The sequence below is a fragment of the Centruroides vittatus genome, unplaced genomic scaffold (genome assembly GCF_030686945.1).
Source record: "Centruroides vittatus isolate TY-2023 unplaced genomic scaffold, ASM3068694v2 contig_329, whole genome shotgun sequence".
Taxonomy (NCBI): domain Eukaryota; kingdom Metazoa; phylum Arthropoda; class Arachnida; order Scorpiones; family Buthidae; genus Centruroides; species Centruroides vittatus.
The window spans coordinates 16,590-43,674 of NW_027122113.1; the positions used below are offsets into that span (position 1 = coordinate 16,590).

Sequence of the window (27,085 nt, forward strand, 5' to 3'; positions counted from 1 at the left end):
TTTGGTATTTCTTCTTTACCATCCCTGGGATCTGAACGCCCACCCACGTGTTTGCCGTGCGTGGTGGCCCGTATGCCGGAAAGGGGGATCCTGGTAGTTGAGGGGCAACATACCGTCCCCAACACACTGCTTTGGCCCCTGCTTCGGATAAACGGGAGGCTCAAATCAGGCTCCGTTTGAGTCAATCGGCTGGTCGGTGAGTCATTCTTGACCTCGGCTTGGAGTCAACCGATCGATGCAGACCGGGCGGACACGTCAGGCAAGATGTGCTCTTCTTGACTGCATTGTGAGGGTATAGCTCCTGGGAAACCCTGGTGTGACGGTCTATGGGAGTCTCCCATGTGACGGCATCCCCTTGTTGGACCCCATGGTGGGTGGGGTCACTAGGAGCTGAATAGTTATTTTTAAACATGGATTCAACAAATTCAAAAACCACAAGCACCATTGCATCACAACCAAAGGAGGTCAGTTCCTCCAACCAACCAATTTATCTCATAGTACATAGTACTACTGAAAAACCGATGTCTAAGTGTTCCCCTTTCCTAATTCAAAAGTTGTTTGAATCAACTATTGGACATTTAAAGAAAATACAAAAATTGAGGTCAGGGGACCTACTGATAGAAGCAGCCTCCTCTCAACAGTCAGCAAAGCTTTTGAAAATGACATCTCTAGGAGACATAACAGTCACCATCACACCACACGCAAGTTTGAACTCATCACGTGGTGTGATATCTGAGGTCGATCTGATGTCTGAAGATGAATCAGATATCCAGATCGGTCTTTCAGATCAAGGTGTCACTGCTGTCCGACGCATCTCCATTCGTCGTGATGGCAAGTTGATACCAACTAAACATCTCATTCTCACTTTTGGAAAGCCAACATTACCATCATTTGTTACTGCAGGATATCTGCGCTGTCCAGTTCGACCATATGTTCCAAACCCACTGCGCTGCTTCAAATGCCAGCGGTTTGGACATTCTCAAACATCCTGCAGAGGAAAGAGCGTATGTGCACAGTGTGGAAGTGAAGGTCACCAGAGTGCTGAGTGTACCAATACTCCATGCTGTGTGAATTGCAAAGACGCCCATCCTGCCTACTCCCGGAAATGCCCTGCATGGCAGAGAGAGAAAGAAATCCAACGAGTGAAAACAGTTAGCAACATACCTTACCTAGAGGCTCGGCGCATGGTCACTTCAAGTGCACCATTGAAACAGAAGACATTTGCAGCTGTTTTGAAATCCACAAAGACATGTGCAGTTCAAACGAATATTTCAGTTTCTCCGAAAGAATCTCTCACTTGCCATGCGAAATGTCTACTGATCCCATCAAAAGAAACACCAGAAAAAGAGAATCTAAAAGCAAAAGCACCCCTACCTAAAACAGGGGTCACAACAAGAAACCTGGGTTCTAAGAAGGCAAGTAAGAACCCACTAAACAAACAGAGAGTGAAAGCAGCTCTCTCTAAATCTAAAAAATCAGAGGCTCAATCTATGAGTGAGTTCTCTGATATCTCTGATGAAGAGAATAATATGGAGGTGCCACAACCAATTTCACCTCCAAAAGGAAAATCCTCTGTGAAATTGAAGAGGGACACTTTTGCGAAGAATGCTACCTCAAACACATAATGGATAACAAAATAATCCAATGGAACTGTCGTGGTTTCCGCAACAACTTTTCTGACATTAAACACTTGACATTATCTACCTCATCTCTCTGTGTGGCACTCCAGGAAACCCATCTGAAACCTGGAGAAAATATTTCTTTAAAAGGATTCAATCTTTATCGTAAGGATGACGATAGCCACAACCGTGCCAGCGGAGGTGTGGCTATACTGGTTTCAAACCGCATCCCGTCCTTACCGGTACAAATAACAACAGAGCTGCAAGCTGTGGCAGTCAGAATTTCAATTGGCGTTACTGTCACAGTTTGTTCCATATACTTGCCACCAGATGTCAGAATTGATGAAGATGAATTGGATGCCTTGGTTGAACAACTGCCGACTCCATTCCTTTTACTCGGTGATTTCAATGGCCACAACCCAATGTGGGGCAGTCCCGACATAAACCGTCGAGGCAGGGCCATTGAGAGATTTATAGGCAATCACCAACTCTATTTATTTAATACTGGAGAAGTGACATACTTCCACGCCCCAACAAGAACATTTACTGCCATTGATTTGACATTAGCTAGTCCAAATCTGTTTTCAGCGTTTACATGGAAGGTTGGATGTAATCCACTTTCCAGCGACCACTTCCCAATATTTTTAGAATATCGAGGCAGAGAAAGCTGTGAAACAGCCCGTCCACCACGCTGGAAATTTGAAACGGCAGATTGGCCTACATTTTCCTCTTTGGCTAACATCACTGAGGAAATGGTCAATACTGCCGATATCAATGATGCAGTAGAAGTTGTCACATCGAGTATTATTCAGGCAGCCGAAAAAACAATGGGGAAAACGTCAACCAGATATCCAAAACATCCGAAACCATGGTGGGATCAGAATTGTGAGGTAGCATTTAAAAAACAAAAGAAAGCATGGGGGATCTTCAGAAGATACCCCACTGCTGAGAATTTGATAGCTTTTAAAAAAGCAAAGGCAAATGCCAGAAAAATAAGGAGGCAAAGCCAAAGGGATTCTTGGAGGAAGTATGTATCTAGCATAACATCTTCCACCAGCTCAAAAGCGGTCTGGGATAAAATCCATAAAATTAACGGGAAATATGCTTCTCACTCTCTGTCCATGCTGGAAAATAATGGCACAATAATCAGTGACATAAAAGGTATTGCTGATTGTTTGGGTGAAACATTTTCGTCCTCATCCAGCAATATTATGTATACAAAGGATTTTCAGGCTTACAAAGTGCGATCTGAAAAACAATATCTAAACTTCCACTCCCCATCTAATGAGGAATATAATGTGCCATTCAGCAGAATAGAACTATGTACAGCAATCTCTCGCTCGGGGAATACTGCTGTAGGCCCGGATAAAATCCACTACAGCATGATTAAAAATCTATCAGACAATTCCCTCAGTAATCTTCTGAATCTGTTTAACAGAATATGGACAGAACATACTTTTCCAGACTCTTGGAGGCTATCTATCATCATTCCCATACCCAAGCCAGGTAAAGACCACAAAAATCCCTCTAATTATAGACCAATTTCTCTGACTAGTTGTCTCTGCAAACTTTTCGAGAGAATGGTAAACAGACGCCTGATGTTCCTCTTAGAGGAAAAGAACTACTTTTCACCACATCAGAGTGGATTTCGTAGGAACAGAAGTACCACAGACAATTTAGTAATTCTTGAAACATCTATACGCGAAGCGTTTGTTAGACGGCAGCACTTAGTGTCTGTGTTTTTTGATATAGAGAAGGCCTACGATCGCTGCTGGCGATACGGTATACTCCGTGATCTGCACAAATTCGGATTGCGGGGTAATTTGCCAATTTTTATAAAAAACTTCCTGCAGAATCGTAGATTCCAAGTCAGGATGGGCAACACTTTTTCTAGGCCTTTCACACAAGAAGAAGGTGTTCCTCAAGGTTGTATTTTGAGTGTGACTCTGTTCCTAGTAAAAATTAACAGCATAGCTAAGTGTCTTCCTCCCAGTGTGAAACACACTCTGTATGTGGATGACTTTCAGATCTCCTGCCAGTCTAGTAACATGGGTTTCATCGAGAGACAGCTGCAAACCTCGCTAAACCGCATAGACAATTGGTCCAAGATCAATGGTTTTACTTTTAATGCAGAGAAGACCTCCTGTATCCACTTTTGCCGAAGGCGTGGTTTGCACCTGGACCCGGAAATTCACCTAAATGGGGTTAAAATCCCAATAGTCAATGAGGCAAAGTTTTTGGGTGTTGTGTTTGACCAAAAACTGACGTTCTTATCACACTTGCGCAATTTGAAGAGTAGATGTTTAAAATCTCTGAACCTTTTAAAGGTACTGTGCTGCTCATCCTGGGGAGCAGACAAATGTTTGATGCTTAGGATATATAGAGCCCTCGTTCGCTCTAAGCTGGACTATGGAAGCGTTGTCTATGGCTCTACGCGAGAATCTACTCTTCGGATGCTGGATCCAATCCACCATCAAGCATTGCGTTTGTGCACTGGTGCATTTCGAACTTCTCCTGTCCAAAGTTTGTACGTGGATGCTTATGAGCCTCCACTATCTCTCAGGAGAGAGCAGTTGTCTCTGTTCTATTATATTAAGCAGAAATCTCAGATTAAATCTTCAGTTGATTGTATAGTATCAGATACTCAGCTGATAAGATTATTTGCAGCCCGCCCAAGTAGTGTCCCTACATTCAGCATAAGAATGGAGAATGTCAGCAGCACGATCGACCTGGATATGGGTAACATTTCACAGCCTGAGCTTTATAGTATATCACCTTGGTCAACTCCTGTGATAAATGTCGATCTTAGCTTAAAGCAATTTCCTAAGGAATCCACCCCAGATTACATGTATAGACAGTACTTTGCTGAAATTCGACATCGTGACAGGAATTTAATTCCTATATACACTGATGGGTCTAAATCGGATGATTACGTTGGGTCAGCCTTTGTCTGTCAGAATGAAATTGTGGCAGAACAAATCGCACCAAATTCCTCCATTTTTACTGCGGAGTTGCAGGCTATTTATTTAGCCTTAAAGTATATAAATAGGAAAGGTCATCGTTGCTGCATGATTTACACTGACTCAGTTAGTGCACTTCAGGCTTTGATCTCGTATGAACCTAGTTCTCACTCCATAGTGATTAAAATTCGTAAGCTGATTTGCCATCTTTTTGCGAGGAATTTCTCTATAAAATTTTGTTGGGTCCCAGGCCATGTAGGTATAAGAGGAAATGAAGAAGCTGACGCAGCTGCAAAGTCAGCAAGACCTTCTCAGCATACAATGTTTATTGAAGGAGGTGACTTGAAGCTAGTTGTTAAAAAACGACTAGAGGAGAGATGGCAAAATGTGTGGAACGTACAAGTCCACAATAAACTACACGAGATCAAACCTGTGATAGAAAATTGGACACAGAAGAAACCCTATGACAGAAGATCTGAGGTCATTCTTACTCGTTTGAGAATTGGACATACTCGACTGACTCATCAATACCTTTTGAAGGGTGATGACCAGCCTGTATGTCAGTATTGCAACTGTAATGTAAGTGTTAAGCACATACTGAGCAATTGCATCGCCTCTGAACGGATTCGTAGGCAGCATTTTGGAAATGCAAGTTTTAAAGAGATTTTGGGCCAGAGGCCAAATGTTGATAAATTATTGAACTTTTTAAAAGTTACAAATATTTATAAAGAAATTTAATTAATTATTTATTTATTTATATCTATATACATCTTGTTGTTACAAAACCCATGCAGTTTAATTGTTGTATATTTTTGTTATTGGTTCTTTGTTTTTTGTTTTGTTGATTTTTATTGTTTATTGTTATTTATGTACATATATATACCATAAGTTGTGGCGCAGCTTGGCCTATGTGGCCTTTGTGCCAATAAACTTTAACCAACCAACCGTAGTGCTATAATTTCTTTCCGCCTTTTTGAGGAGTCGACTGGCGTAGGCCACCGGAAGCTCGCCCCGTTCGTCCTCCTGCGACAACACCGCGCCGATTGCGGCATTCGATGCATCTGTCGCTAAAATAAAAGGAGTTTCAAAGTCGGGCGATCGCAAGAGAGGGGCAGAGATAAGCATCTCCTTGAGCCTCTCGAACGCCGCTTCCCGTTCCTCATTCCATTGGAATTCGACATCCTTTTTCAGTAAATCGGAAAGGGGTCTCGAAATTCTCGCGTATTGGGAAATGTGCCGTCGATAATACCCGGTTAATCCCAAAAACGCTCTGATATCCCGTTCATTTCGCGGTCGAGGAAAATTCCTAACGCTCTCAATTTTTGCCGGGTCGGGACGGATTCCTTCCCCCGACACTTCATGACCTAAGAATTTAATTTGGCGCTGTAAAAAGTGACACTTTTTCGGTTTTAGCTTTAAACCTGACTCGGATAATCGTTGGAGTACCAATTCTAAACGCTCGAGGTGCGATTTGAAGGTGGAACTAAACACGAGTATGTCGTCCATGTAAACAAGACAAATCTTATTTTTAAGCCCGCTCAAAATCAAATCAGCTCCCCTTTGCCAGGTGCTAGGGCTATTGACGAGGCCCATCGGCATGCGATTAAATTGATAATGTCTTGAGGGTGTACTAAAATCGCTCTTCTCCTTAGATTTTAACCCTATCTGCCAAAATCCACTCAAGGTGTCCATCGACGAAAAGTAGGTCGCCTTCCCCAACAGGCTCAGTGACTCCTGTATTATGGGCAAAGGGTAAGGGTCTATCTTAGTGACCTTATTTAATTGGTGGAAGTCTATCACGAGACGCTGCGAACCGTCAGATTTCTTTACTAATAATGCCGGGGAAGACCACGGAGATTGAGTGTGTTCCACGATTCCAATCTCGATTAGGTCGTTGACTAACTTGTCCATGTGTTCTCGTTGCGCATAGGGGATCCGATACGGGGGACGATAAATCGGGGGGCTATTTCCCGTATCTATATCGTGCTGAACTAAGCTACAGAAGCCAAGATCAAAGTCGTTTTTGGCGAACACGTGTTTATACTTATACAGGAGATCGAGTAAGGGGGCTACTTTACCCTTCCCTACTTCGCTCAAATTAAATAGGTTAGCAAATTGGGCCCGCGTTAGCTCACTTTCAGGCAGCTTTTCGGGAGCGGCCTGATCCCTAGATTCATTTTCCGCCTTGAAAAACGCGCCTATCTTTAATCCCTTCTTAACTTTCATTGGGTGTACATCCGTATTCATGAGGCGTACGGGAATTTCGCCGCGTTTGCGCGTCTGCACTAAAACACCGGCGATAAACAAATGTTGCTCGGGTGAAAACGGCTCTAACACGCCTACTTGGTTGACCTCCTTCGAGGTCACTCTCCCCTTTACAATCACTTCGGATCTTGGAGGAATGACGTAATCGTCTGTTAAGACCACTTCGTTAGGGGAGTCACTCCCGGGACGGGAACTCTCCCCTTTCTCGACGGGGTTTCCGTTTCCCCTACGGCGGATACGCCTTTTTCTACGCGCCGACCTTTCTTTTAAGTCTTGAAAACTAACCAACTTATCATACTTTATTTTCCCGCTACTTACGCCATTTATACACCCGTTACCAATTGTTGACTCTTTACAATTATTACCGTTACCGCTACCTTCATTATACAGATTACTATTCTGACCACTATTCCTGCTACTTCTCCCGGACTTTAAAAGTTTCCCCGCGCCCATTGGATCACCTCGCGCTGACTTTCCGGGCTTATCCCTTAAGAAATCGTCACCTACGGGCTCCAATTCGCCCTGGAACGACACCTTTTCTCCTGACGGGAGAATTATCTCCGCGTTTTTCATGGAGATCGTCAGATCATTTTGCGCGATTGCATCTCGACCGAGAAGACCATCATTTGATCCGGTAATGTCTGGGTTGACCAGATAGCATTCGTGAACAAACGTCAGATTCCCGATTTTGAAAACTAGCTTGACCTTCCCATAATTTTTGATTGTATGTCCCGAAGCGCTGTATAGCTCTACTGATTTGGGCTCTAATCGAGGTAGTGCGCTCCAATCCGGGAGAAAGGTCTTTGATATCAACGTAACCGCCGCACCTGTGTCGACCAACACTAGGGCTCGATTTTTATTAATCTCGCAGACCAAAGTGCCTACAGGCACTGTTTCTCGCCCGTTTCTTGCTACACCCGTTATCCGAGTAGTCTCTTTCGCCTCATTTCCCGAACACACGAAGGAACAAGCCGGTACTCTAAAGTTCACCGATTCGAGCTGTTTTCCGCTCGACTTCGATTTCCGATCCTGATTAGCATTTTTCCTCTGTCCCCGCGAGTCATTTTCTGTCCCGTCGGACGAGTTTTCTGGCGCGGGTAATGCGGGATACTCAGTCACCGTTACCGTAGGTGATGAGCGCTCGCTACTGAACCTTTCCCCTGGCCATCCCTGACCATAACGCGCCGCATAAAATGGTGCCGCGTCCGCCCACGAATACCGTGATGCGAAGGATGGGGAGAATGTGGGTCCCTGCCATTCGGGCATCCTTGCCTGCGCATAATAGGTAGGTGCGAACCAACTTGGGAAAAATGGCGGACTCTGCATGGGTGTTTTCCAGTTTCCCGAATCATAAGGGAAAGAATTCGGCCTGCTGGGTCGACCATAACTCGCTTGTTTGGATTGCCTCCTCGAAGGCTGGCTGATTATTATTAAAGACGGGGTCGCGGGTACTGGATAACGCGGACTAAAAAAATAATTTTGAGGGGGTGCGGATGTCTCGTTTGCCTTATTTCTAAATGGCGGCATCGGTCTACTTTGCGCATTTCTCTCTCTCGGGGGCGGCGAGTCTTTCGGTCCCGGTCCCGGAGCTGTCCGAAGCTCGATTTTTTTTTTTCTATATTAGCTAATTGCCCTGTTATTTTTAATCTGACTTATTATTAATCTGACTTATTTTTGCCTCTAGCTCGGACTCGGGCTGTCCTGTCTCCCCTTCCGAACCTGCCGAAACCGCGTCGGTTGCCGTATCTACACTCGCCACCCAAGTTTGCGTTTTTCCCACTAATTGTTCAATTGTTTCTTCTCGTTTCGCGATTGTCAATGCATCCGAAAATGTCCGAGGGTCGTGGGTCAAGACGTTTCGTTTTAGACGGTCGTTGAGACCATGCAAAAACTGAATCCGAAGTTTTTCGTCTAGCTCTTTTTGCTGGCACCGTTTGATAATCTCGGTTTCCCGCTCGTTTTCTCCAGCCTGCGTAATCACTGTGTCGCTGGCCAGAGTTTGTAACCGAACTGCAAACTCCTGGACCTTCTCGTCCCGTTTCTGCATGCACGCGTGGAATTTCTGGACACGGATCGAATAAGGCTGTTCATCGAATCGTTCAACCATTAATCGCTTAAAACTATCGTAATCGCTTACTTCCTTCGTTTTAACGTCGCGTCGCGCGAAATCCCGTGCAACTCCTGTGAGTTTGCATTTGGCAATGCTCAGGCACTGCCGGGAAGTCCATCCAGCCAGACTAGCTATTTCGTCTAACGTCTCGAAAAAGTTTGTTACGCGCCCGTCTTCTTTGGAATATGCCGGCAACATTCCCACAAAAGCCGAAGCTGATCCCCCGAAACCGCTCGTTCCTCTTGAGTGTGACTGTGCGTCCGCCTCTGCGTCCATTTGTCTAGCCCCACTTTTCATTTTCAACCAATTTTAACGGATTCCTCACTAACTTTTGGAATAAAAATTATATATATATTTTTTTTTTGATAACAATTTTTCTCTTGGGACTTCGAATCCCACTTAACTGACACCACTGTGAGGATTTGCGCCTCTTAGTGAAAGGGGCGAAGTTGACCCGACTCGCTTTAGGTCAGGATGTCGCGAAACCGGCCTTTACCGTATGGGGGTTAGTGGTCTGGACGCAAAGGGACTCACACAGAGACCGTATTTATAAATTTTTCCACGTTTATTCAGAGACAATCATGCTTACAGACAAAGCCGAATAGATGTGTCGCAGCCGTACTGTCTCTTCTGTCGATCCTGGGTGTTCTCCGCCGAATCGGGTATAGGAGGTCCGAGGTGAAGAAAGTCGTCGGGAAGTTGAGTCCTTATAGTCCCTGCGCCCGGAGTCTCTCGAATCTCGAATCTCCTTTTCTGTCTTCCGTCGGTATCCTTAAGGTTTCTTCTCTCGCTCGAGTATCTGCAGTCCGTACACAAGGGTTGACGCTCTCGATTCACCACACACACCCCTGTCCCGGGAATTTCGGGCTTTTATAACTTTTCTTTCCCCGAAATCCCGAGCTTTTTGGTTGGTCCGAACGAGGGTCTTCTTTTTCTCTATTGGTCCCTGGTCTGTTGCCAGGGACGCGATTCGGGCCGCGGGGTCGCCGAAGATCCCCGAACTCCCCCTCCCGGGCCGCTCCCCGTCCGAGTCGGGTCAAGCCCTTCCCCGGACGACGGTCCCGTAAATTACATCTAAATGTGTTTTCTGACTTGGAGAAGGCGCAGCCGGGACCACTCGGCTCCGAATACCGCCTCCCTCGATGGAAAGCCGGACAGATTCCGCTTTGAACTCGGTGCAACCCGATGACCCAAACTTACCCCGGTCGGTCGATCCCTCAGTTGCTCCCACGATCTACGATCGGGGATCTGTCAATTAGGTCGGGAATGTGACAATTAAATCGTCTCGCGCACCCATTTCTTTACCATCTCGATCTTGTTTACCGGATAAATCACGGGTTTAACGACTTTAACTCGACAACCACTTTGCCAACAGGGGGGGCGAACTTCCAACAGATGTCCGTTTAAGTTAGTTGTCCTGTTAAATTATTTACAAAACACACAAAAAAACGGATTCTAGAAACTAAAATTAGACTTCGAATAGGAAGAAAACAGTAATTTTTATTATTATTATTTATATTCTCAACTCCCGGCCCCACACAGGTCTTTATGGAGTAGGTTTTTAATTGTAGACAGACTGAGTTTACTGTAAATGGGTTGGAGTGAGTTGTCATTTGCAGCCTGCTTAGCAAGCTGGTCAGCTCGCTCGTTGCCGATGGTACCCTGATGTCCTTGGGTCCAGCTGATGTAGTATCGGTTACTAGAGTGGAGGACGGCTTTTTTGATGGCAATGGTTATGGGATGAGGTTTGTCGCTGTTGATGAGAGAGATAGCTGACTGGCAGTCAGTGTAGATGGTAATCTTCAGGTTGTTGCAATACTCTTCAATCCAGATTATAGCTAAGTGGATTGCTTTCAGCTCGGCCTGAAAGACCAAGCAAAGACTGTCAAGCTTAAACCCCTGATGAAAGATTTCGGAATTGTTACCATAAACAACAAAGGCACATCCAGTATTGCTGTTGATTCCAGAGCCATCGGTGTAGATGTTTAGGTCAGAGTCAATGGAAGGGTCAGTGATAATATAGTCAAACAAACTTCACTCGTGACTACCGGTACATATAAAGTCTAATCCAGCAACTTCAACCTTTAAATTTCTGGTACAAGCGACGAAAATTAACAGAAAAAACTAACGTTTTCGAATCTCCATCAAGATCTTCTTCAGGTTCGTTAATGGAATGTCATGAGAATAGAACTGTTTTGAAGTTCAAAAATCGAACATCTCCAGCGTGCGATGACGATGCAAAACATAAGATTGATATAATAGACCTGAGTCTACTAACGTAACGTCGCAAAATATCAATGCAGGAAATAAAACCATGTCTACCATCGTGGATTGACCTCCGAGATGTATCGCCACGCGTACGATAAAACGTTGCTGTCTTTGTAATTAATGCATTTCCCCGATTTGGTAGCTCTGTAAATCTCCAGGGTCTCCAATGCCCTAATGTGGTCCGTTTTGAATGACTTCTTCATGAGGGTGGCGTTATCGAAGTCTGCTTTTACATCGGGGTCCGTGGCATACGTCGACAGGGCGGTGGTGTGCCTTTTTTTGGCAACGTCATTCTTATGTTCAGAAACCCTTTTTTGGAGGGATCTCTTGGTAGAACCAATATATACTAGGTCCCTTTGGAATCTGTGGTCTCTTAACAGGATACTATAAACGCCCGGTGCCCTTAAAATGCTCGGTTTGTCCTTGGCGTTTCTGAGAAGCGAATAGATAGATGGTGTTCTCGTGTGCGCTAACTTGGTGCCCTTTCTTAGCGCTATTTCCCTGTACAAGGAATGGAGGTCTTTGTTGTATAGTACAACCATGTGCTGGTCGGGGCTCGAGTTAGGATCACTTCGCCCTGCGGAGGTGTGATGCGCTGTGTTTATATTACAACACTTACGAGCTAAATTGCGGATAAGGCTACTTTTGTATCCATGGCTAGTGGCAATGTCTTCAATGTGTTTTAGCTCTGCGATCGTGTCTTCCCTTTTAGTATTATGGGTGAATGCCCTATTTACTAACGCCCTGAACGCCGCAATTTTATAAGGGTATGGATCCTCCGACCTAGCGGGTATGTACATAGGTAGGTAGCCGGGTTTGTAGTACACCCGCGTTTCAATATTGTTTATATCGAGCTGAATGGAGACGTCTAAAAAATGCACTCTGGTGTCCGATATTTGATCAAGCTTGAGCGTTAGACCAAACGGGTTGTTATTTACGATGTGCAAAAAATCATCGACCTTCGGCTCGCCCTTCCATATGATAATCACGTCATCCACGTACCTACGGTACAAAATAATGTCAGGTGTAAACATGGGAACGACATCCCTCTCTAATTGCCGTATAACCAACTCACATAGGTCGCCCGAAATTGGGCTCCCCATGGGTACCCCCCTTTTTTGTAGATATGTGGTATTGCCGAACCTAAACAGCGAATTGTAGCACATTAGGTGTATGAGTTCCAGTACATGCTTGCGGTGTGCCGAAAGACTATATTTGGCCAGCAAGACGTCCCTGAGGGCGCTTTTGCAAGCCCTCAGGACGGTGTTGACGGTGGTTCGCGTCACCGATATGCCCAGGCTCTTTGCTTTTGCGAAAACGCACAAGCCTACGCCGGCCCTCAGACCAATACTGGATAAAGCTAGAGCCCCCACTAGAATTCTAGAGAACAAATTACACCGCATATTGGCTGGACATCTAGAACAGTATGCTTTAACGGTGAAGAACTCCAGAGAGCTGGTCGACGCGTTGAAACATACACAGCTAACAGAGAGCGCTCACCTCACGGTGCTTGATTTTCAGGCTCTGTATCCATCCGTCAAACTCCAGCCTTGCTTTTGCGCACTCAGGGACGTCTTGCTGGCCAAATATAGTCTTCCGGCACACCGCAAGCATGTACTGGAACTCACACACCTAATGTGCTACAATTCGCTGTTTAGGTTCGGCAATACCACATATCTACAAAAAAGGGGGGTACCCATGGGGAGCCCAATTTCGGGCGACCTATGTGAGTTGGTTATACGGCAATTAGAGAGGGATGTCGTTCCCATGTTTACACCTGACATTATTTTGTACCGTAGGTACGTGGATGACGTGATTATCATATGGAAGGGCGAGCCGAAGGTCGATGATTTTTTGCACATCGTAAATAACAACCCGTTTGGTCTAACGCTCAAGCTTGATCAAATATCGGACACCAGAGTGCATTTTTTAGACGTCTCCATTCAGCTCGATATAAACAATATTGAAACGCGGGTGTACTACAAACCCGGCTACCTACCTATGTACATACCCGCTAGGTCGGAGGATCCGTACCCTTATAAAATTGCGGCGTTCAGGGCGTTAGTAAATAGGGCATTCACCCATAATACTAAAAGGGAAGACACGATCGCAGAGCTAAAACACATTGAAGACATTGCCACTAGCCATGGATACAAAAGTAGCCTTATCCGCAATTTAGCTCGTAAGTGTTGTAATATAAACACAGCGCATCACACCTCCGCAGGGCGAAGTGATCCTAACTCGAGCCCCGACCAGCACATGGTTGTACTATACAACAAAGACCTCCATTCCTTGTACAGGGAAATAGCGCTAAAAAAGGGCACCAAGTTAGCGCACACGAGAACACCATCTATCTATTCGCTTCTCAGAAACGCCAAGGACAAACCGAGCATTTTAAGGGCACCGGGCGTTTATAGTATCCTGTTAAGAGACCACAGATTCCAAAGGGACCTAGTATATATTGGTTCTACCAAGAGATCCCTCCAAAAAAGGGTTTCTGAACATAAGAATGACGTTGCCAAAAAAAGGCACACCACCGCCCTGTCGACGTATGCCACGGACCCCGATGTAAAAGCAGACTTCGATAACGCCACCCTCATGAAGAAGTCATTCAAAACGGACCACATTAGGGCATTGGAGACCCTGGAGATTTACAGAGCTACCAAATCGGGGAAATGCATTAATTACAAAGACAGCAACGTTTTATCGTACGCGTGGCGATACATCTCGGAGGTCAATCCACGATGGTAGACATGGTTTTATTTCCTGCATTGATATTTTGCGACGTTACGTTAGTAGACTCAGGTCTATTATATCAATCTTATGTTTTGCATCGTTATCGCACGCTGGAGATGTTCGATTTTTGAACTTCAAAAGAGTTCTATTCTCATGACATTCCATTAACGAACCTGAAGAAGATCTCGATGGAGATTCGAAAACGTTAGTTTTTTCTGTTAATTTTCGTCGTTTGTATCTGAAATTTAAAGGTTGAAGTTGCTGGATTAGATAATATAGTCGTTGATGTAAGGAGCAGGGAGATCAGCAGTAGTGCACATGCCCTCATACCTGGCTGCAGGGATAGTGAGGCTGGTGGTGTGTATGTCTTGCCCTATCCGGAGGCTTCAAAGCTGGTACCTATTGTTGATGATATCAGTGATGGGTGGTTTCTTGGTAATCACCTGAAGACTAGTATTGAGAGTAGTTCTGTAGGCTTTTGAAATGATGATGAGGCCTTTGCGCTGCGAGGAGATCAATTTCCTGTGAGGATGGATTTTCTTGGCAGCCCATCCCCAGCTGCCGCAGGCCTAAGTAATGATGGGCATATAGATGTAATTGTAGATGACGCCCATAGCTTTGGAGTTTAGACCCCACTTCCTGTGGGCAATCTGAGAGAAGGCCTGAAAGATTAGGTTGGTCCTGTTTGTGATATATTTAATGTGATCGTCCCAACCAAGGCGATGATCCATCCAGACTCCAAGGTACTTAATAGATTTTTTGACTTTGATGGAGTGGCAATTCATACGAATGGTAGGTGTACGAAGGTACAAGTTCGGGTGGCCGGGCTTGTTGAAAACAACACACTTTGTTTTATTTGGATTGAAATCAATTTTATGTTGTATTCCCCATTCATGAATTTTTGTAAGGATCTCATTGCCTTTAGTTTCTAGGGCAGCACGAGAGTTGCCACCTACGATGACCAGAACATCATCCACATATGCGATAGTGCAATCCTGGGTAAAGTTCTTCTGTAGAAAAGTGTCAAAAAGGAGGTTCCACAACAATGGCCAGCAAATGGAACTCTGGGGGCAGCTGCGGACAATGTTTTTTTCAGTGTGTTGAGTCCCCTGCTGAAGCACAGCCTTCCGCTCGTTAAGATAGTCTTTAAGTAGATAGTAGAGATTTGCTGGGCCTTGCCCCACTGGCTTCGGTATGCAGACCGTGGTCCCCAGATCAGCGCCCTGGGTGTGTGCTGCACCGGGGCCTTCTCCCTGGGAAGCTGATTCTTCTTTTACCGGACAGATGGGATTTACGTGGTTTGTGTTACCACGGGCGAGACGTTATTGACTGCATTCGACCGCCTCTATTACGACACTGGCTTGCACCACTGGGTTCGATGCGGAAGTTCGCTTCGTGTGTCTCAGATTCCGGATTGTCTCCAGTTTTTCCTCGCCGACGTGGGAATTGAATCCAGAAGCCCGGCGACCTCTGTGGCTAGTCAGAGGCCATCTCGTTGGATAGAAATGACGATCATCTCGCTACAAGCAGACGAATTTACCGTCGCAAGTAAGGGGACTCGGGGCCGTTCCACCAAGGTGGAGGGTCCCTACCACATTACAGTAGCGCCCCTATCGAGTGATGCCGACCGACGAGTGCCGAAACTTCCATCGGCAGGACTACCAACTTTCGTCAGACAAGTCCAAATGACTACACTCCACATATCTCGCCTGAAGACAAGTCCTCCATGGGAATCCTGATAATAGCGGCTACAGCGTTTATCCCCCAGCTCTGGACTTACTGAGGGCTCATTTTGGCCCTCTTATTGCCAATACTATTAGGAATAAACTCGTGCCTAGACCGCACCAGTCTTCCTTCTGTCTCGATGTGAGTCTTTTGTGTTATGAGCCAATTCACAGCTTTATTTGCCATCCTCCCAATGGAGATAGGTTCCAGATAGGGAGACAGTATGAAAACTCCACGGGAGGTTGCGGGCAAGCCCACTGCACTCAGATGACTGGCTGCCGTGAGGCACACACGCAGACCCAAAGCCTCTGATACTCTGACACCTCTGAAACCTTCGGCCTGAGTTTTGCAACTCCATTGGCGTTCGAGACCAAGACGAGTCTTTCGGGATCCCTTACCCTGTCGTCTCTCGCCGCTAGGCACCCCTGCTGCTGCAAGACCGGCTTCCCACTCGGGGGGGGGGGCTCAGACCAAGGTGTCACTTCTGTCACACTTGCAAAAAGAGGCCCTCTTAGTGCCCACAGGGCGGAAAGAGTTAATAAAAAAAAAAGTAAAATATATGATAATAAATGTTTAAGTATACTATAATCTAATTTTTATTTTGTCCATTGTAATAAATACTGTTTATTAATTATTCTAAACTTTTTTTCCAAAATATAATTAACTAGCATCCTCCGTCGCGGCCTCGCCTGCTCTTATATACATATAGTACTTCAAAAATTTGAAGTAATTGTTCATTAATTATTTTTGGGTGATCAATGTGTAGTATTGCAATAGAGTATTGCAAAATATAAAATCATAATACTTCTGAATAAGTTATATTTCGAGTTTTGTCACTTGTTGGTATCAAAATTATTTGATTATGATTTCCAGTTCTGGAAAGCCTTACATACAATTAGCCATGGGAGAAACTCTCCATATGAAGACCCACTCCAACGTGTTGGAATGTTTGGCCTTGCGATTTGTTAATTATAATTATAATAGCAAAAGAAACTGTAATTGGAAATTGTAAACGCTTAAATTGAAATGGTAGATCGGTAGGAATCATTGGGATTCTAGGAAAAAATGCAATTTCCCCAGTCGCTGGTCCACTGAGAATTATAGCTTCAATATTGTCACACATAGCTGTAATATGTAACCTGGTACCATTACAGAGATTGGGAAGTTGAACATTACTTGGAGTACCAATATACTTGGAGTATCAATTTTTAATTTTAATTTGTGGTAGAAATCCAGATCGATCATATTATTTTTTGGCAAAACAATGATCACATATTTTTGATCATTTTACCTAGTCGAACTTCTTTCATATCCAAATAGTCATTTTCAGGATGATAATCAAAAGCTGATTTAAAACCTAAAAACTTCCTTGCAATACGCATTTGATTTTGAGCTGAACGAATTCGTTGCTCTTCCAATCTTTGAGACTGCTTTGCTATAGATTCATGTTGTCTACAATTATGATCAAAAATATTCACTTGAGATAAATCCAATAACTATTTCGAATATTTTGTACAATTACCTGCAGAAATTAATGCGTAATGATTCGAAAACCCGCCTTAAGTACACATACTGCCATCTAGCATGATGACGTCACTTTTTTAATTCATCGAAGATTTTGCTAATTAACTAATTATAATTTAATGTCAGTTCTTCAAATATAAAAGTAAACTTCAATATAATGGACTTTTCTTATAGACAGAAAGTACTAATTCGTGTGTCGCCATCCAGTGAAGAGAGAGACAAACAGACAGACAAAAATCCGTTGCAGTTTTATTTAATTAATAATAAATCTGAAAGTTTGATTAGTGGTGAACATTCCGGGGATCATAAAGATGCTACAGTTAAAATTTGGTAACTATTGGCTCAGTAGTTTTCACGGTTAGTGGTCACAAACAAAAAATACATTGTCTTTATATAGTAGTATAAATTAATTATACATTTATATATTTTAGGTTTCAAAAATATCTAACCCTTGGATATTTTTCAAATTAAAGAATGATTGATTTAATAACAATTAGTTGATAGATACATCAATGTTTAAAAAATGTTTAAAAAATATACCTTTTCTGGACAATAAACAAACAGTACGTTTCTATATTCAACGGTTGACTCAACGGCGAGAAAACGACGTTTCTAAATAGACCGTTGAGTTGTCCGTTGAGATTAGTGACGTCAGCGCTGTTTCATCGTTGAGCTCAATGGACTCAACGGCCTTAAACGCTGTTGAGTAGTTCAACGAACTAACATGGCGGCTTCCATGAAACAAATAAACTTTTTGTATAGAAATTATCGATTCACTCTTGCTTTGGACGATGTAATAGCGGACAGATTATTGAAAGGTATATATATGATAAAACGTGATTGTACGATTATATTGGATAATTTGGTCAGTATTGAAAGACTAAGCTTTTTTTTTTTTTTTCCAGAGGCCAATTATCTCAATGAATTCTTTAAAAATTTGATCAGAACACATATTTGGCCGTCTTTAGGTTTGCCTAATGACTTAAATATAGAAGAAATCAAACTTATTGAAGATACATCTAATATAGAAAATGATACAGGTAAAATTTTTTTTTCGAATAATACTTACATGTATGGGGTATTTGTCGCGGATGAAGGAAATCCAGTCGGGATATCAATATCCTTTCCTTTATTTATATTTTATACAATGACGTATAATACAATATGACTACAATTGGCGTCGGCCGAGGTTGGAGTTGTTCGTGTTTTAAGATGTCCGCTCTCCGTAGTCGCTGGTCAGGAAGTGCGTGACCAGTTCGAAGTTCACCGTTTTCTCTTTTTTCTGCGCCCTCTGTCGGTTCGAATCGGCCCTTGCCGACGGGCGCCACAGTGCTCCCCCCCAGTGACAACGATATGGTGATCAGAGGTACCGGGGGTTGAAGCGGACGTGACGTCCTGACCGGGTCGTGGTGATTGGTGGTTGCGTCGGTGTGACAGGATGGCTTGTTTTGTTGACCGGTGGATTGGATGTATCGTTTGTGGTTGTATCGATGAATGCTGGTTTGAGCCGATCCACGCTGATGACGGCATCTCTGCCTTTTATTAGTATGGTGAAATGTTTATTGGATCGTGCTATAACTTGGTAAGGGCCATCATAGGGAGCTTGTAGGGGTTTTTTGACGGAATCATTTCTAACAAATACGTGGGAACATTCCATTATTGAGGGATGTAGAAAGGTGATAATTTTATCATGTGCAGATGTTCGAACTGGCGAAAAATTGTTCATAATATTGCGGAGGCGCTGCAGGAAGATAGGTGGCTCAAGAGAGTTGTTATTTGTAGGCTGTATGAAGTCGGCTGGTAGACGTAGAGTCGTTCCGTATACCATTTCTGAGCAAGTGCCCCCGACGTCCGGTTTAAACGTGGAGCGGAGCCCAAGTAGGACTGTAGGGAGGCTTTCTGTCCAACGGTTGTGATTACTGCATCGTAGGGCTTGCTTAAGTGTACGATGAAATCGCTCTACTAGCCCGTTTGATGATGGGTGATAGGGGGTAGTGCGGATTCGTTTAATTCCAAGGAGGGCAGTGAGTGACATGAAGAGCTGGGACTGAAACTGTCGCCCCTGGTCGGTTGTTATGATGGAAGGGACTCCAAAACGAGCTACCCATGTTGATATGAACGCCTTTGCCACAGTTTCTGCTGTTATGTCCGGGATTGGTGTGGCCTCCGGCCAACGTGTGAATCGGTCGACACATGTAAGGAGGTATACGAATCCGTCTGATGGGGGAGTGGTCCCACGATGTCCATGTGTACATGGTCGAATCGTTGTTTGGGTAGGTCGAACTGTTGTAATGGGCTTCGAATGTGGCGGTTAATTTTATTCCGCTGACAAGTTATACATGTTCTGCACCACTGATTGGTATCCTTGAGCATGGCTGGCCATACAAAGCGTTCCTGAATTAGTTTCCGGGTTGCACGAGTGCCTGGGTGAGAGAGATTGTGGACGGAGTCGAAGACTTCACGGCGAAAGTTAATCGGGATGTATGGCCGTATTCTATTATTTGACGTGTCACACATGATTTGTAGTTCGGAATTCAGAGTGAGAGGTTGTAGCTGTAAGGAAGATTGTTGGGTAGATAGTAGTTTTTTAAGTTCTTCGTCGTTGTTTTGTTCCTGTGCTATTGCGGTGAAGTCTAAGGAGGAAGGTAACTGAATGTTGTTGATTCGAGAGAGAGTGTCAGCTACAGTGTTGTGAGCTCCATGGATATGTCTGATGTCGGTGCTGAATTGAGCGATGAAGTCAAGTTGTCGGAGTTGTCGAGGGGAACAGGATGTAGATTTCTTATTGAGGGCAAAGGTCAGTGGTCGATGGTCAGTCAGAATAGTGAATTGTCTTCCTTCGAGGTGATGCCGAAAGTGTTTGATGGATGAATATATGCTAAGGAGCTCTCTGTCATAAGTGCTGTATTTTCGTTCTGTGTCGGATAGCTTGCGAGAGAAGAAGGCAAGCGGTCGTGGGCCTTGGTCGGTATGGCATTGCAGGACGGATCCAATGGCAAGGTCCGATGCGTCGACCATTAAGGAAAGTTTGCTGTCACTCGGTTGGAATGCAAGCGTGGCCGCTTTTTCCAAGTCGGATTTGCACTTGTTGAATGCGGTTGTCATCCCTTCGGTCCACTGGATAGTGCGTTTGTCATTTTTTCTGCCGCTCTTCAAAACATCGTATAGGGGTGCTTGGATAGCTGCAGCATTTGGAAGAAAGCGACGGTAAAAATTTAACATTGCCACGAAACGTTGTAGTTCAGCAATTGTTCGTGGTCGTGGGAAATTTTTAATGGTCTGGACTTTCTCAGGTGAAGGTTGTATGCCAGCAGGGGTGATTAGGCATCCGAGAAAAGATACAGAAGTTTGGCCGAAGGTACATTTTGATGGGTTCAGGGTAAGCCCGTGTTCTTGCAGTCGTGTGAAAACTTGACGGAGATGTTGCAGATGTTCGTCCTTGTCTACAGATGCAACTAGGACGTCGTCAAAATATGGGACACAGAAGTTAAGTCCGCGTAGCACCTGGTGGATAAATCGTTGAAAGGTCTGTCCCGCGTTTCGCAGTCCAAACGGCATGAATAGGTACTCGTATAATCCGAACGGCGTAGTTATGGCCGTCTTAGGTACGTCCGTTGGATTGACTGGTATCTGGTGGTATGCTCTTGCCAGATCCAGGGTGGAAAATATCTTCTTACCATGCAATAATTGCATACAGTCTTGTATGTGTGGCACGGGTATCTATCAGGGTGTGTAACTGCGTTGAGGCGGCGATAGTCCCCGCATGGCCGCCAGTCTCCATTTGGTTTTCTTACCATATGTAAGGGACTGGCCCATGCACTCTTTGATGGTTGGATGATCCCCTGTGCCATCATAAATTCGAACTCTTTGCGAGCAGCGAGGAGAGTGTCTGGAGATAGACGACGTGGTTTGCTAAACACAGGTGGGCCCTGTGTTTCTATGTGATGGTAAACTTGAGCTCTTTGTTTTGGTTTGTCCAAACGTGACAGGTTGGTGATATGAGGGAACTGGGCCAATAGTTTGTGATACGGTGAGTCGCCGGACACAACTGTGATGTTGGTGAAGGTTGGTAGTTTTTTTGTTGCCATCCCTTTTGATGTAAGTTTGGTTGTGGCATCGATCAAACAATTATGTTTTACATCGACGAGGAGGTTATAGTGTTTCAAGAAATCGACGCCCAAGATGGGTTGCGCAACGTCAGCAATGATGAAGGGCCAGCAAAAGGCTCGGCGAAGGTTTAAGTTTATCGTGAGTAACTTGGTTCCGTAAGTTGCAATTTGGGTGCCGTTTGCTGCGTAGAGGGTGAGTTTTCCTGGTTGTACAGAATGGTTTGTGAATTTTTTTGGTATGACTGATACGTCCGCTCCTGTGTCGATCAGAAAGCGAAGTTGAGACAAAGGATCGGCCATAAAGATTCTATCAACCTGGCATTTGCTCTCTGTGGCCGCAGGGAGCTGCCCGTCTAGTTTCCCGATCCCTGGAATGAACAAGGTGGGGTGCATTTTTTTGCATTTGCTCCAAAGTTGGTGTGATAGAAGCATAAGCCACCTTCTGGTTCCCTGTAACGGCGTCGCTCACGAGATGGGCTTCGTCTGTGTGAGCCTTGGGGGTTTCGGGAATTGTACCGCGGTTGATGTTGGTAGCGTGGTGCTCGCACCAAGGCAAAGAGTTCATTCACTTGCGATGCCAAGTCTTGTAGCTGTTTCTCGATCGGGTTGTCGATACAGAATTGCTCCCCTCGACTGATTGGTGTGTGTCTGATGGTGTTAACTTCCTGTATTTTGTCAGCCATTGTGGCGAGTTGTGGTAGATTTTCAGTCGAGGCCGCCAGAATAGCCTGGATATTCTCCGGAAGTCTTCGGAGCCACAGCGATTTAAGTATATCTTCACTGAAGTGTCCGCTTGCAAGGTCACGCATCTTAGTTAGTAAGTGCGACGGGCGCTGGTCGCCCAATTCAAGTCCTTGTAATAGTGTTTGTAGTTTAGATGTTTGACTCTCTGCATATATGTTGATCAGTCTATTTTTTATGGTGTCGTACTTGTTACTTTCGGGAGGTTTGGTTACCAGGTCGTGCACCGATTCTAAAATATCCAACTCTAGTGTTGAGATTACGTAATAGTATTTGGTTGTATCGGCGGATATGTTAGCGATGGCGAACTGAGCTTCAAGTTGAGCGAACCAGAGAGAGGGTTTGTTCTTCCAAAATGGAGGTGGTTTGACTGCCACTCGAGAAATTTGCGGAACGCCGGCTGACTCCATTATATCGGTTAACGAAATTTTCCGAAAATAAAGGTATAGAATTGTCACTGACCTTATTGAATTACAAAAAATAGTTAAGTTTCGTTCTTCTACTCTTGTGGTTGTACAATGGAGATGGATTATCCTTGTGAGGCACGTGTCTTCTTTGTTCGGGTCACCAGTTATGGGGTATTTGTCGCCGATAAAATTCGTCCGATGCGGATGAAGGAAATCCAGTCGGGATATCAATATCCTTTCCTTTATTTATATTTTATACAATGACGTATAATACAATATGACTACAATTGGCGTCGGCCGAGGTTGGAGTTGTTCGTGTTTTAAGATGTCCGCTCTCCGTAGTCACTGGTCAGGAAGTGCGTGACCAGTTCGAAGTTTACCGTTTTCTCTTTTTTCTGCGCCCTCTGTCGGTTCGAATCGGCTCTTGCCGACGGGCGCCACACATGAATTACTTTATTTATTACTTTTTGTATTACATTAACAGGAAAGGATCAAAATTATTCAACGAAGAAAAGAGGTAAGCATATGATTTAGCATCTGTCTTCCAGCAAATGAGCATGTCATAAAATCAGAAATAATTTTAGTGTAACTAATCTTGACATTTTTTTATTTCCAATTTTACAGATATATGGACAGATGCCATGATCAGATTACTAATTTCAGAAAGACTGGCAATTGAGGAGCAGTTTGGAAAGCCAGGAAATAAAAAAAAATTATGGATAAAAATAAAGGGCATAATGGAGTCACAAGGATACACTTTAACTGCAGAAGATTGTGACATGAAATGGAGAAATTTGTTGGCAACGTACAGAAAAAATAAAGACAGGGCCAGAAAGAGTGGTGAAGGTTGCATCACCTGGCCATATTTTCAACTTTTTGATGAAAAATATGGTTATAAAACAAATATATCTCCGCCAGCAGAGACACTGTAGTCTTCTCTTCCCAGCCCTATCTACTCCCAACAACCTTCACCTTCAACAAACACATTGAATTCTTCTGAAAACTCTACTTCTTGTCACAATTCTCCCTCATCCTCTAATGACCAAAATGATATTCCAAAACCAAAAAAACCAAAACTCTCAAAAGAAGAACCTCCAGCATGGTTTAAGAAATATGTTGAAGATAAGAAAAAAGAAGATAAAGAAAAAGAAGAAAGAGAAGAGAGACATTGGAGGGAGTTCCAAAAGATGGAAGAAGAAAAACTTAAAGTTATGAAGGAATTATTACAAATATTGAAAAAATAACTGCTTTTATGTACATATTTTTATACAAAATAAATATATATATTGTTTATAACTATAATTTTGATTTATTCTTTAATTTGTGGATTATCTAGAAATAAACTTTAGATGGAAGTTTTAGGGAGGTTTCAGCATATTCAATTTCTTAGTTATTATTACTGGTTCTTGGTATTATACGTATATTTTTAAGTTTGTGCATTAAATATAAGATGATATGTGTTTTACCAACATTGCAAAGGCTCATGGATAGTATCTTTTAATAAAACACTTTTTTCTGTAGATTCAATAGATTTCAGCCAGTATAGAGATAAACATAGTTGATATAGAATAAATATTTAATATAATCTAAAAGATTTATATTGTAATGTTTGTAAATCACATAATTCATAAGAAGTTACCGATTATGTATACTAGTAAACACTACATTAATAAAATATTTATCTGTTTGACAAACTTAGGGCAAGTAGACAAAGATTACAATTTCATTTCTTTTACTCTCATTATACCAATATAAGAGTAAGTTTTATTATATTACAGAAACCTACATGTTAATTATATACAACAATTCTAATACATAATGTAATTTAGCAAACAAATTTCTCTTAACAATTTGCCAGTAAAAATAATCTATTAGCAATTTGTTCTCTTTTTTTTTACTGCATCATCTCTATTCACTTCTGGTCTTTGGGTAACATTTCCGGGGACAGTTGTATTCCAAGATGATGCAGAAACATTATCAAACATGTCTAAAAATTCATCATTTTCTAATATACATAAATTATGTAGAATACACGCTGTTACAATAACTTGGGGGATTCGATCAACTCGAAACATAAACAAGTGGTTTAGTCTTCTAAATCGCCCAAATAATTGTCCAAACGCTTGTTCAATGACGACCCTGCTCGAACTTAAAATTTGATTAAAAAGTTTCTCTTTCCTTGTCAAATGACCATTGTCTTTATATGGTATCATCATATTTAAAGAAAGTGGATAAGCTCCATCTCCAAGGAGATGGGCCCCTTCTGGAATCATATGATGATTTTTTTCCAGGGCTTCAGCAAGTGGTGAGTTGCTCCAAACTCTGCAATCATGAGAAGATCCTGGCCACCCTGCAAACACATCTGTAAACAATAATTTAGAGTCACATACTGCTTGGAGAATTACAGATGTATATTGCTTTCTATTAAAATATGCATTTTTTGATGCTTTTGGGGCTGATATTGATATATGGGCTCCATCTATGCATCCAATTACATCTGGAAAGCTTATATCTCGTAAGGTCTTAAAGCTCCTTATGGTGCTTTTAGCTTTTTCGCCGTTAGGCCAAACAATAATTTTAGACCTTAACGAGGAGACAGTTTTAATAAAATACACAAATTCTCTATAGGCATGTCCTCTGCTTATTCCAAATCTGTCTGCAACACCACGAAACGACTCCTGATTGCCTAATAACCATAGTGACATCAAAACAACTGTTTGTAGTGATGTTTCTCTTAGTCCAGCTCGACCAGGGCCAGTCCTTTCTTCAGGAAACTGTTCCATTAACCTCTAAAATAAAATATTATATTGTAGTATAACACAATTAAATATTAATAAAAAGCTCAAAATGCCGAATAAAGCAATTTTTCTGTAGATAGTTACTACAGCTAACAATTAGCATAGACTTACTTGGACAGTGCTTCTAGAAAGACGAAAATGAGACTTCGCTCATTGACGAAAATGAGAAGTCCATATCGCTGTATCTAGGAACGATATTTTCGACATAGCCTTCTATTTTGGCTTTCTTCGATTTTTCAACTGCAGCATACAGAAATGGAATATCTTTGTTATCTTTTTTTTAATTTAAAAAACATCTCATAACCCCCTCTACTTTCAGAAATATTATTTAACAAAGCAGTCACAATCGCCACCTTCTCGTTACTTAAGTCAGCCATCTTGAAAAGCGACCTCTCAACACTACTCTCAATGAAAGCGTTTCTTTTTTCTGCAAAACGTGACGTCAGATCGTTCAACGGAGGGACTCAACGGAAAATTTACTGTTGAGTCAACCGTTGAATATAGAAACGTACGGAAAGTGACAAACTCAGTTTTAATGTAATTTTGTAATTCTTCTCTTCGAACCTTTTCTTAATTTCGAATTCTTTTCCCAGAATTCTAGATTTAGAACAATTTTTAAAATTGCCTAATCTCTGACCCAGTAATTTTGGGCACTATGAAATTTGTGTTTTAAATATAATTATCAGCTTTTAATATCAATAAAAAATTAGAAAAAAAAGATAAAATTCTTAACATTTCAAAATGGTAAATAAAAATAAAATAGCTTGTTCTAGAATGGAAATAACAATAATAAAATTATTTAAAGATTTCAAAGGATGCCATTTTTTGCTAATAATCATTAATTATAATTATTAATTCGATAAAATAGTTTAATATTTCAAAAATTCAATATTAATTCTATTTGATAATTTTCTATATATATATACAGTATATATATATATATATATATATATATATATATATATATTTTCTTTTACTCTTTCTGCCCTTAGGAACTCTCCAAGGCCTTATTTCCATACAGTTTTGCTAAACCTTTCCAGAAGAAAAAAAGAATTGATATATATCAAATTTATTCTGATTATTTTCTTTAGTAATGACTTAAGTTTGCGATTTACCCATGGTTTTTTTTTTTCTTATGTGCGGCCCGTTTCACTTCAAAAGTTTCAAATATGGCCCTTAGAAAAAGGTAGCCCATCCCTGGTATAATACAATGCGTTTAGAATGTTTTTTTCTCCTGTAAATCTGGACTGTTGTGTTTGCCCCTAGTTTTGAGATTTAGGCAATTAGTTAAGTGATATAAATCTACATTATTTCATCTTGAATTTCTCTCTTTTCTATTTTTTTCTTTTAATTATTATAAAGTCAGATCAGAGTTTAAGCTTTTATGTGTAATACTTAAGAAGGTAAAAAAGGGGGGATAATAATAATTATTATTATTGTTGTTGTTGTTGCTACTACTATTATTATCATTATTACTGTTGTAATCTAAGTAATTTTAATGTTTTTTTTATGAACAGATTTATACAAAACGAACGTTCGTTTTGTTTAAATCTGTTCATACTGGGATATTAAAAAAAGTTTTTTTGTGTGTACAACTTATATATTTTAAAACTTTATTAAATAAAATGTTTTAATGCGCACAAGTTTAAAGACAAGATAATGTCAACACACCTTAATGCTGAGAAAGCTTATTTATTCTGCTAAACAAACATTTTCAACCCATTCCATGGGCCATCATCAAGTTAAATACGTTTGAATCAATGGCTTTTCGAATAATACGTTTAAATTTAGATTATATTGGAATGTATGATGATATATTGAAA

General features: G+C 42.3%; 5 protein-coding genes across 5 annotated transcripts; 3 read left to right on the forward strand and 2 right to left on the reverse strand.

The window, feature by feature from the left end:
* Positions 1-410: 410 nt before the first annotated feature.
* Positions 411-1,625, forward strand: LOC136973859 (uncharacterized). Its single transcript, XM_067268640.1, has 2 exons — positions 411-705; positions 787-1,625. Exons 1-2 carry the CDS (start codon positions 411-413, stop codon positions 1,623-1,625), a joined length of 1,134 nt encoding a protein of 377 aa, XP_067124741.1.
* A 9,647-nt stretch (positions 1,626-11,272) lies between these two features.
* LOC136973860 (uncharacterized) lies at positions 11,273-12,325 on the reverse strand. The gene has a single exon (XM_067268641.1). The coding sequence runs from the start codon at positions 12,323-12,325 to the stop codon at positions 11,273-11,275; it is 1,053 nt and encodes a 350-aa protein (XP_067124742.1).
* A 70-nt stretch (positions 12,326-12,395) lies between these two features.
* LOC136973861 (uncharacterized) lies at positions 12,396-13,973 on the forward strand. Its single transcript, XM_067268642.1, has one exon. It carries the CDS (start codon positions 12,396-12,398, stop codon positions 13,971-13,973), a length of 1,578 nt encoding a protein of 525 aa, XP_067124743.1.
* Positions 13,974-17,931: 3,958 nt separating this feature from the next.
* On the forward strand, positions 17,932-23,944 carry LOC136973863 (uncharacterized). Its single transcript, XM_067268643.1, has 4 exons — positions 17,932-18,025; positions 18,113-18,247; positions 22,949-22,981; positions 23,089-23,944. The coding sequence occupies exons 1-4, from the start codon at positions 17,932-17,934 to the stop codon at positions 23,394-23,396; spliced, it is 570 nt and encodes a 189-aa protein (XP_067124744.1). The 3' UTR covers positions 23,397-23,944.
* Positions 23,945-24,335: 391 nt separating this feature from the next.
* On the reverse strand, positions 24,336-25,247 carry LOC136973864 (putative nuclease HARBI1). The gene has a single exon (XM_067268644.1). It carries the CDS (start codon positions 25,245-25,247, stop codon positions 24,336-24,338), a length of 912 nt encoding a protein of 303 aa, XP_067124745.1.
* Positions 25,248-27,085: the final 1,838 nt, after the last annotated feature.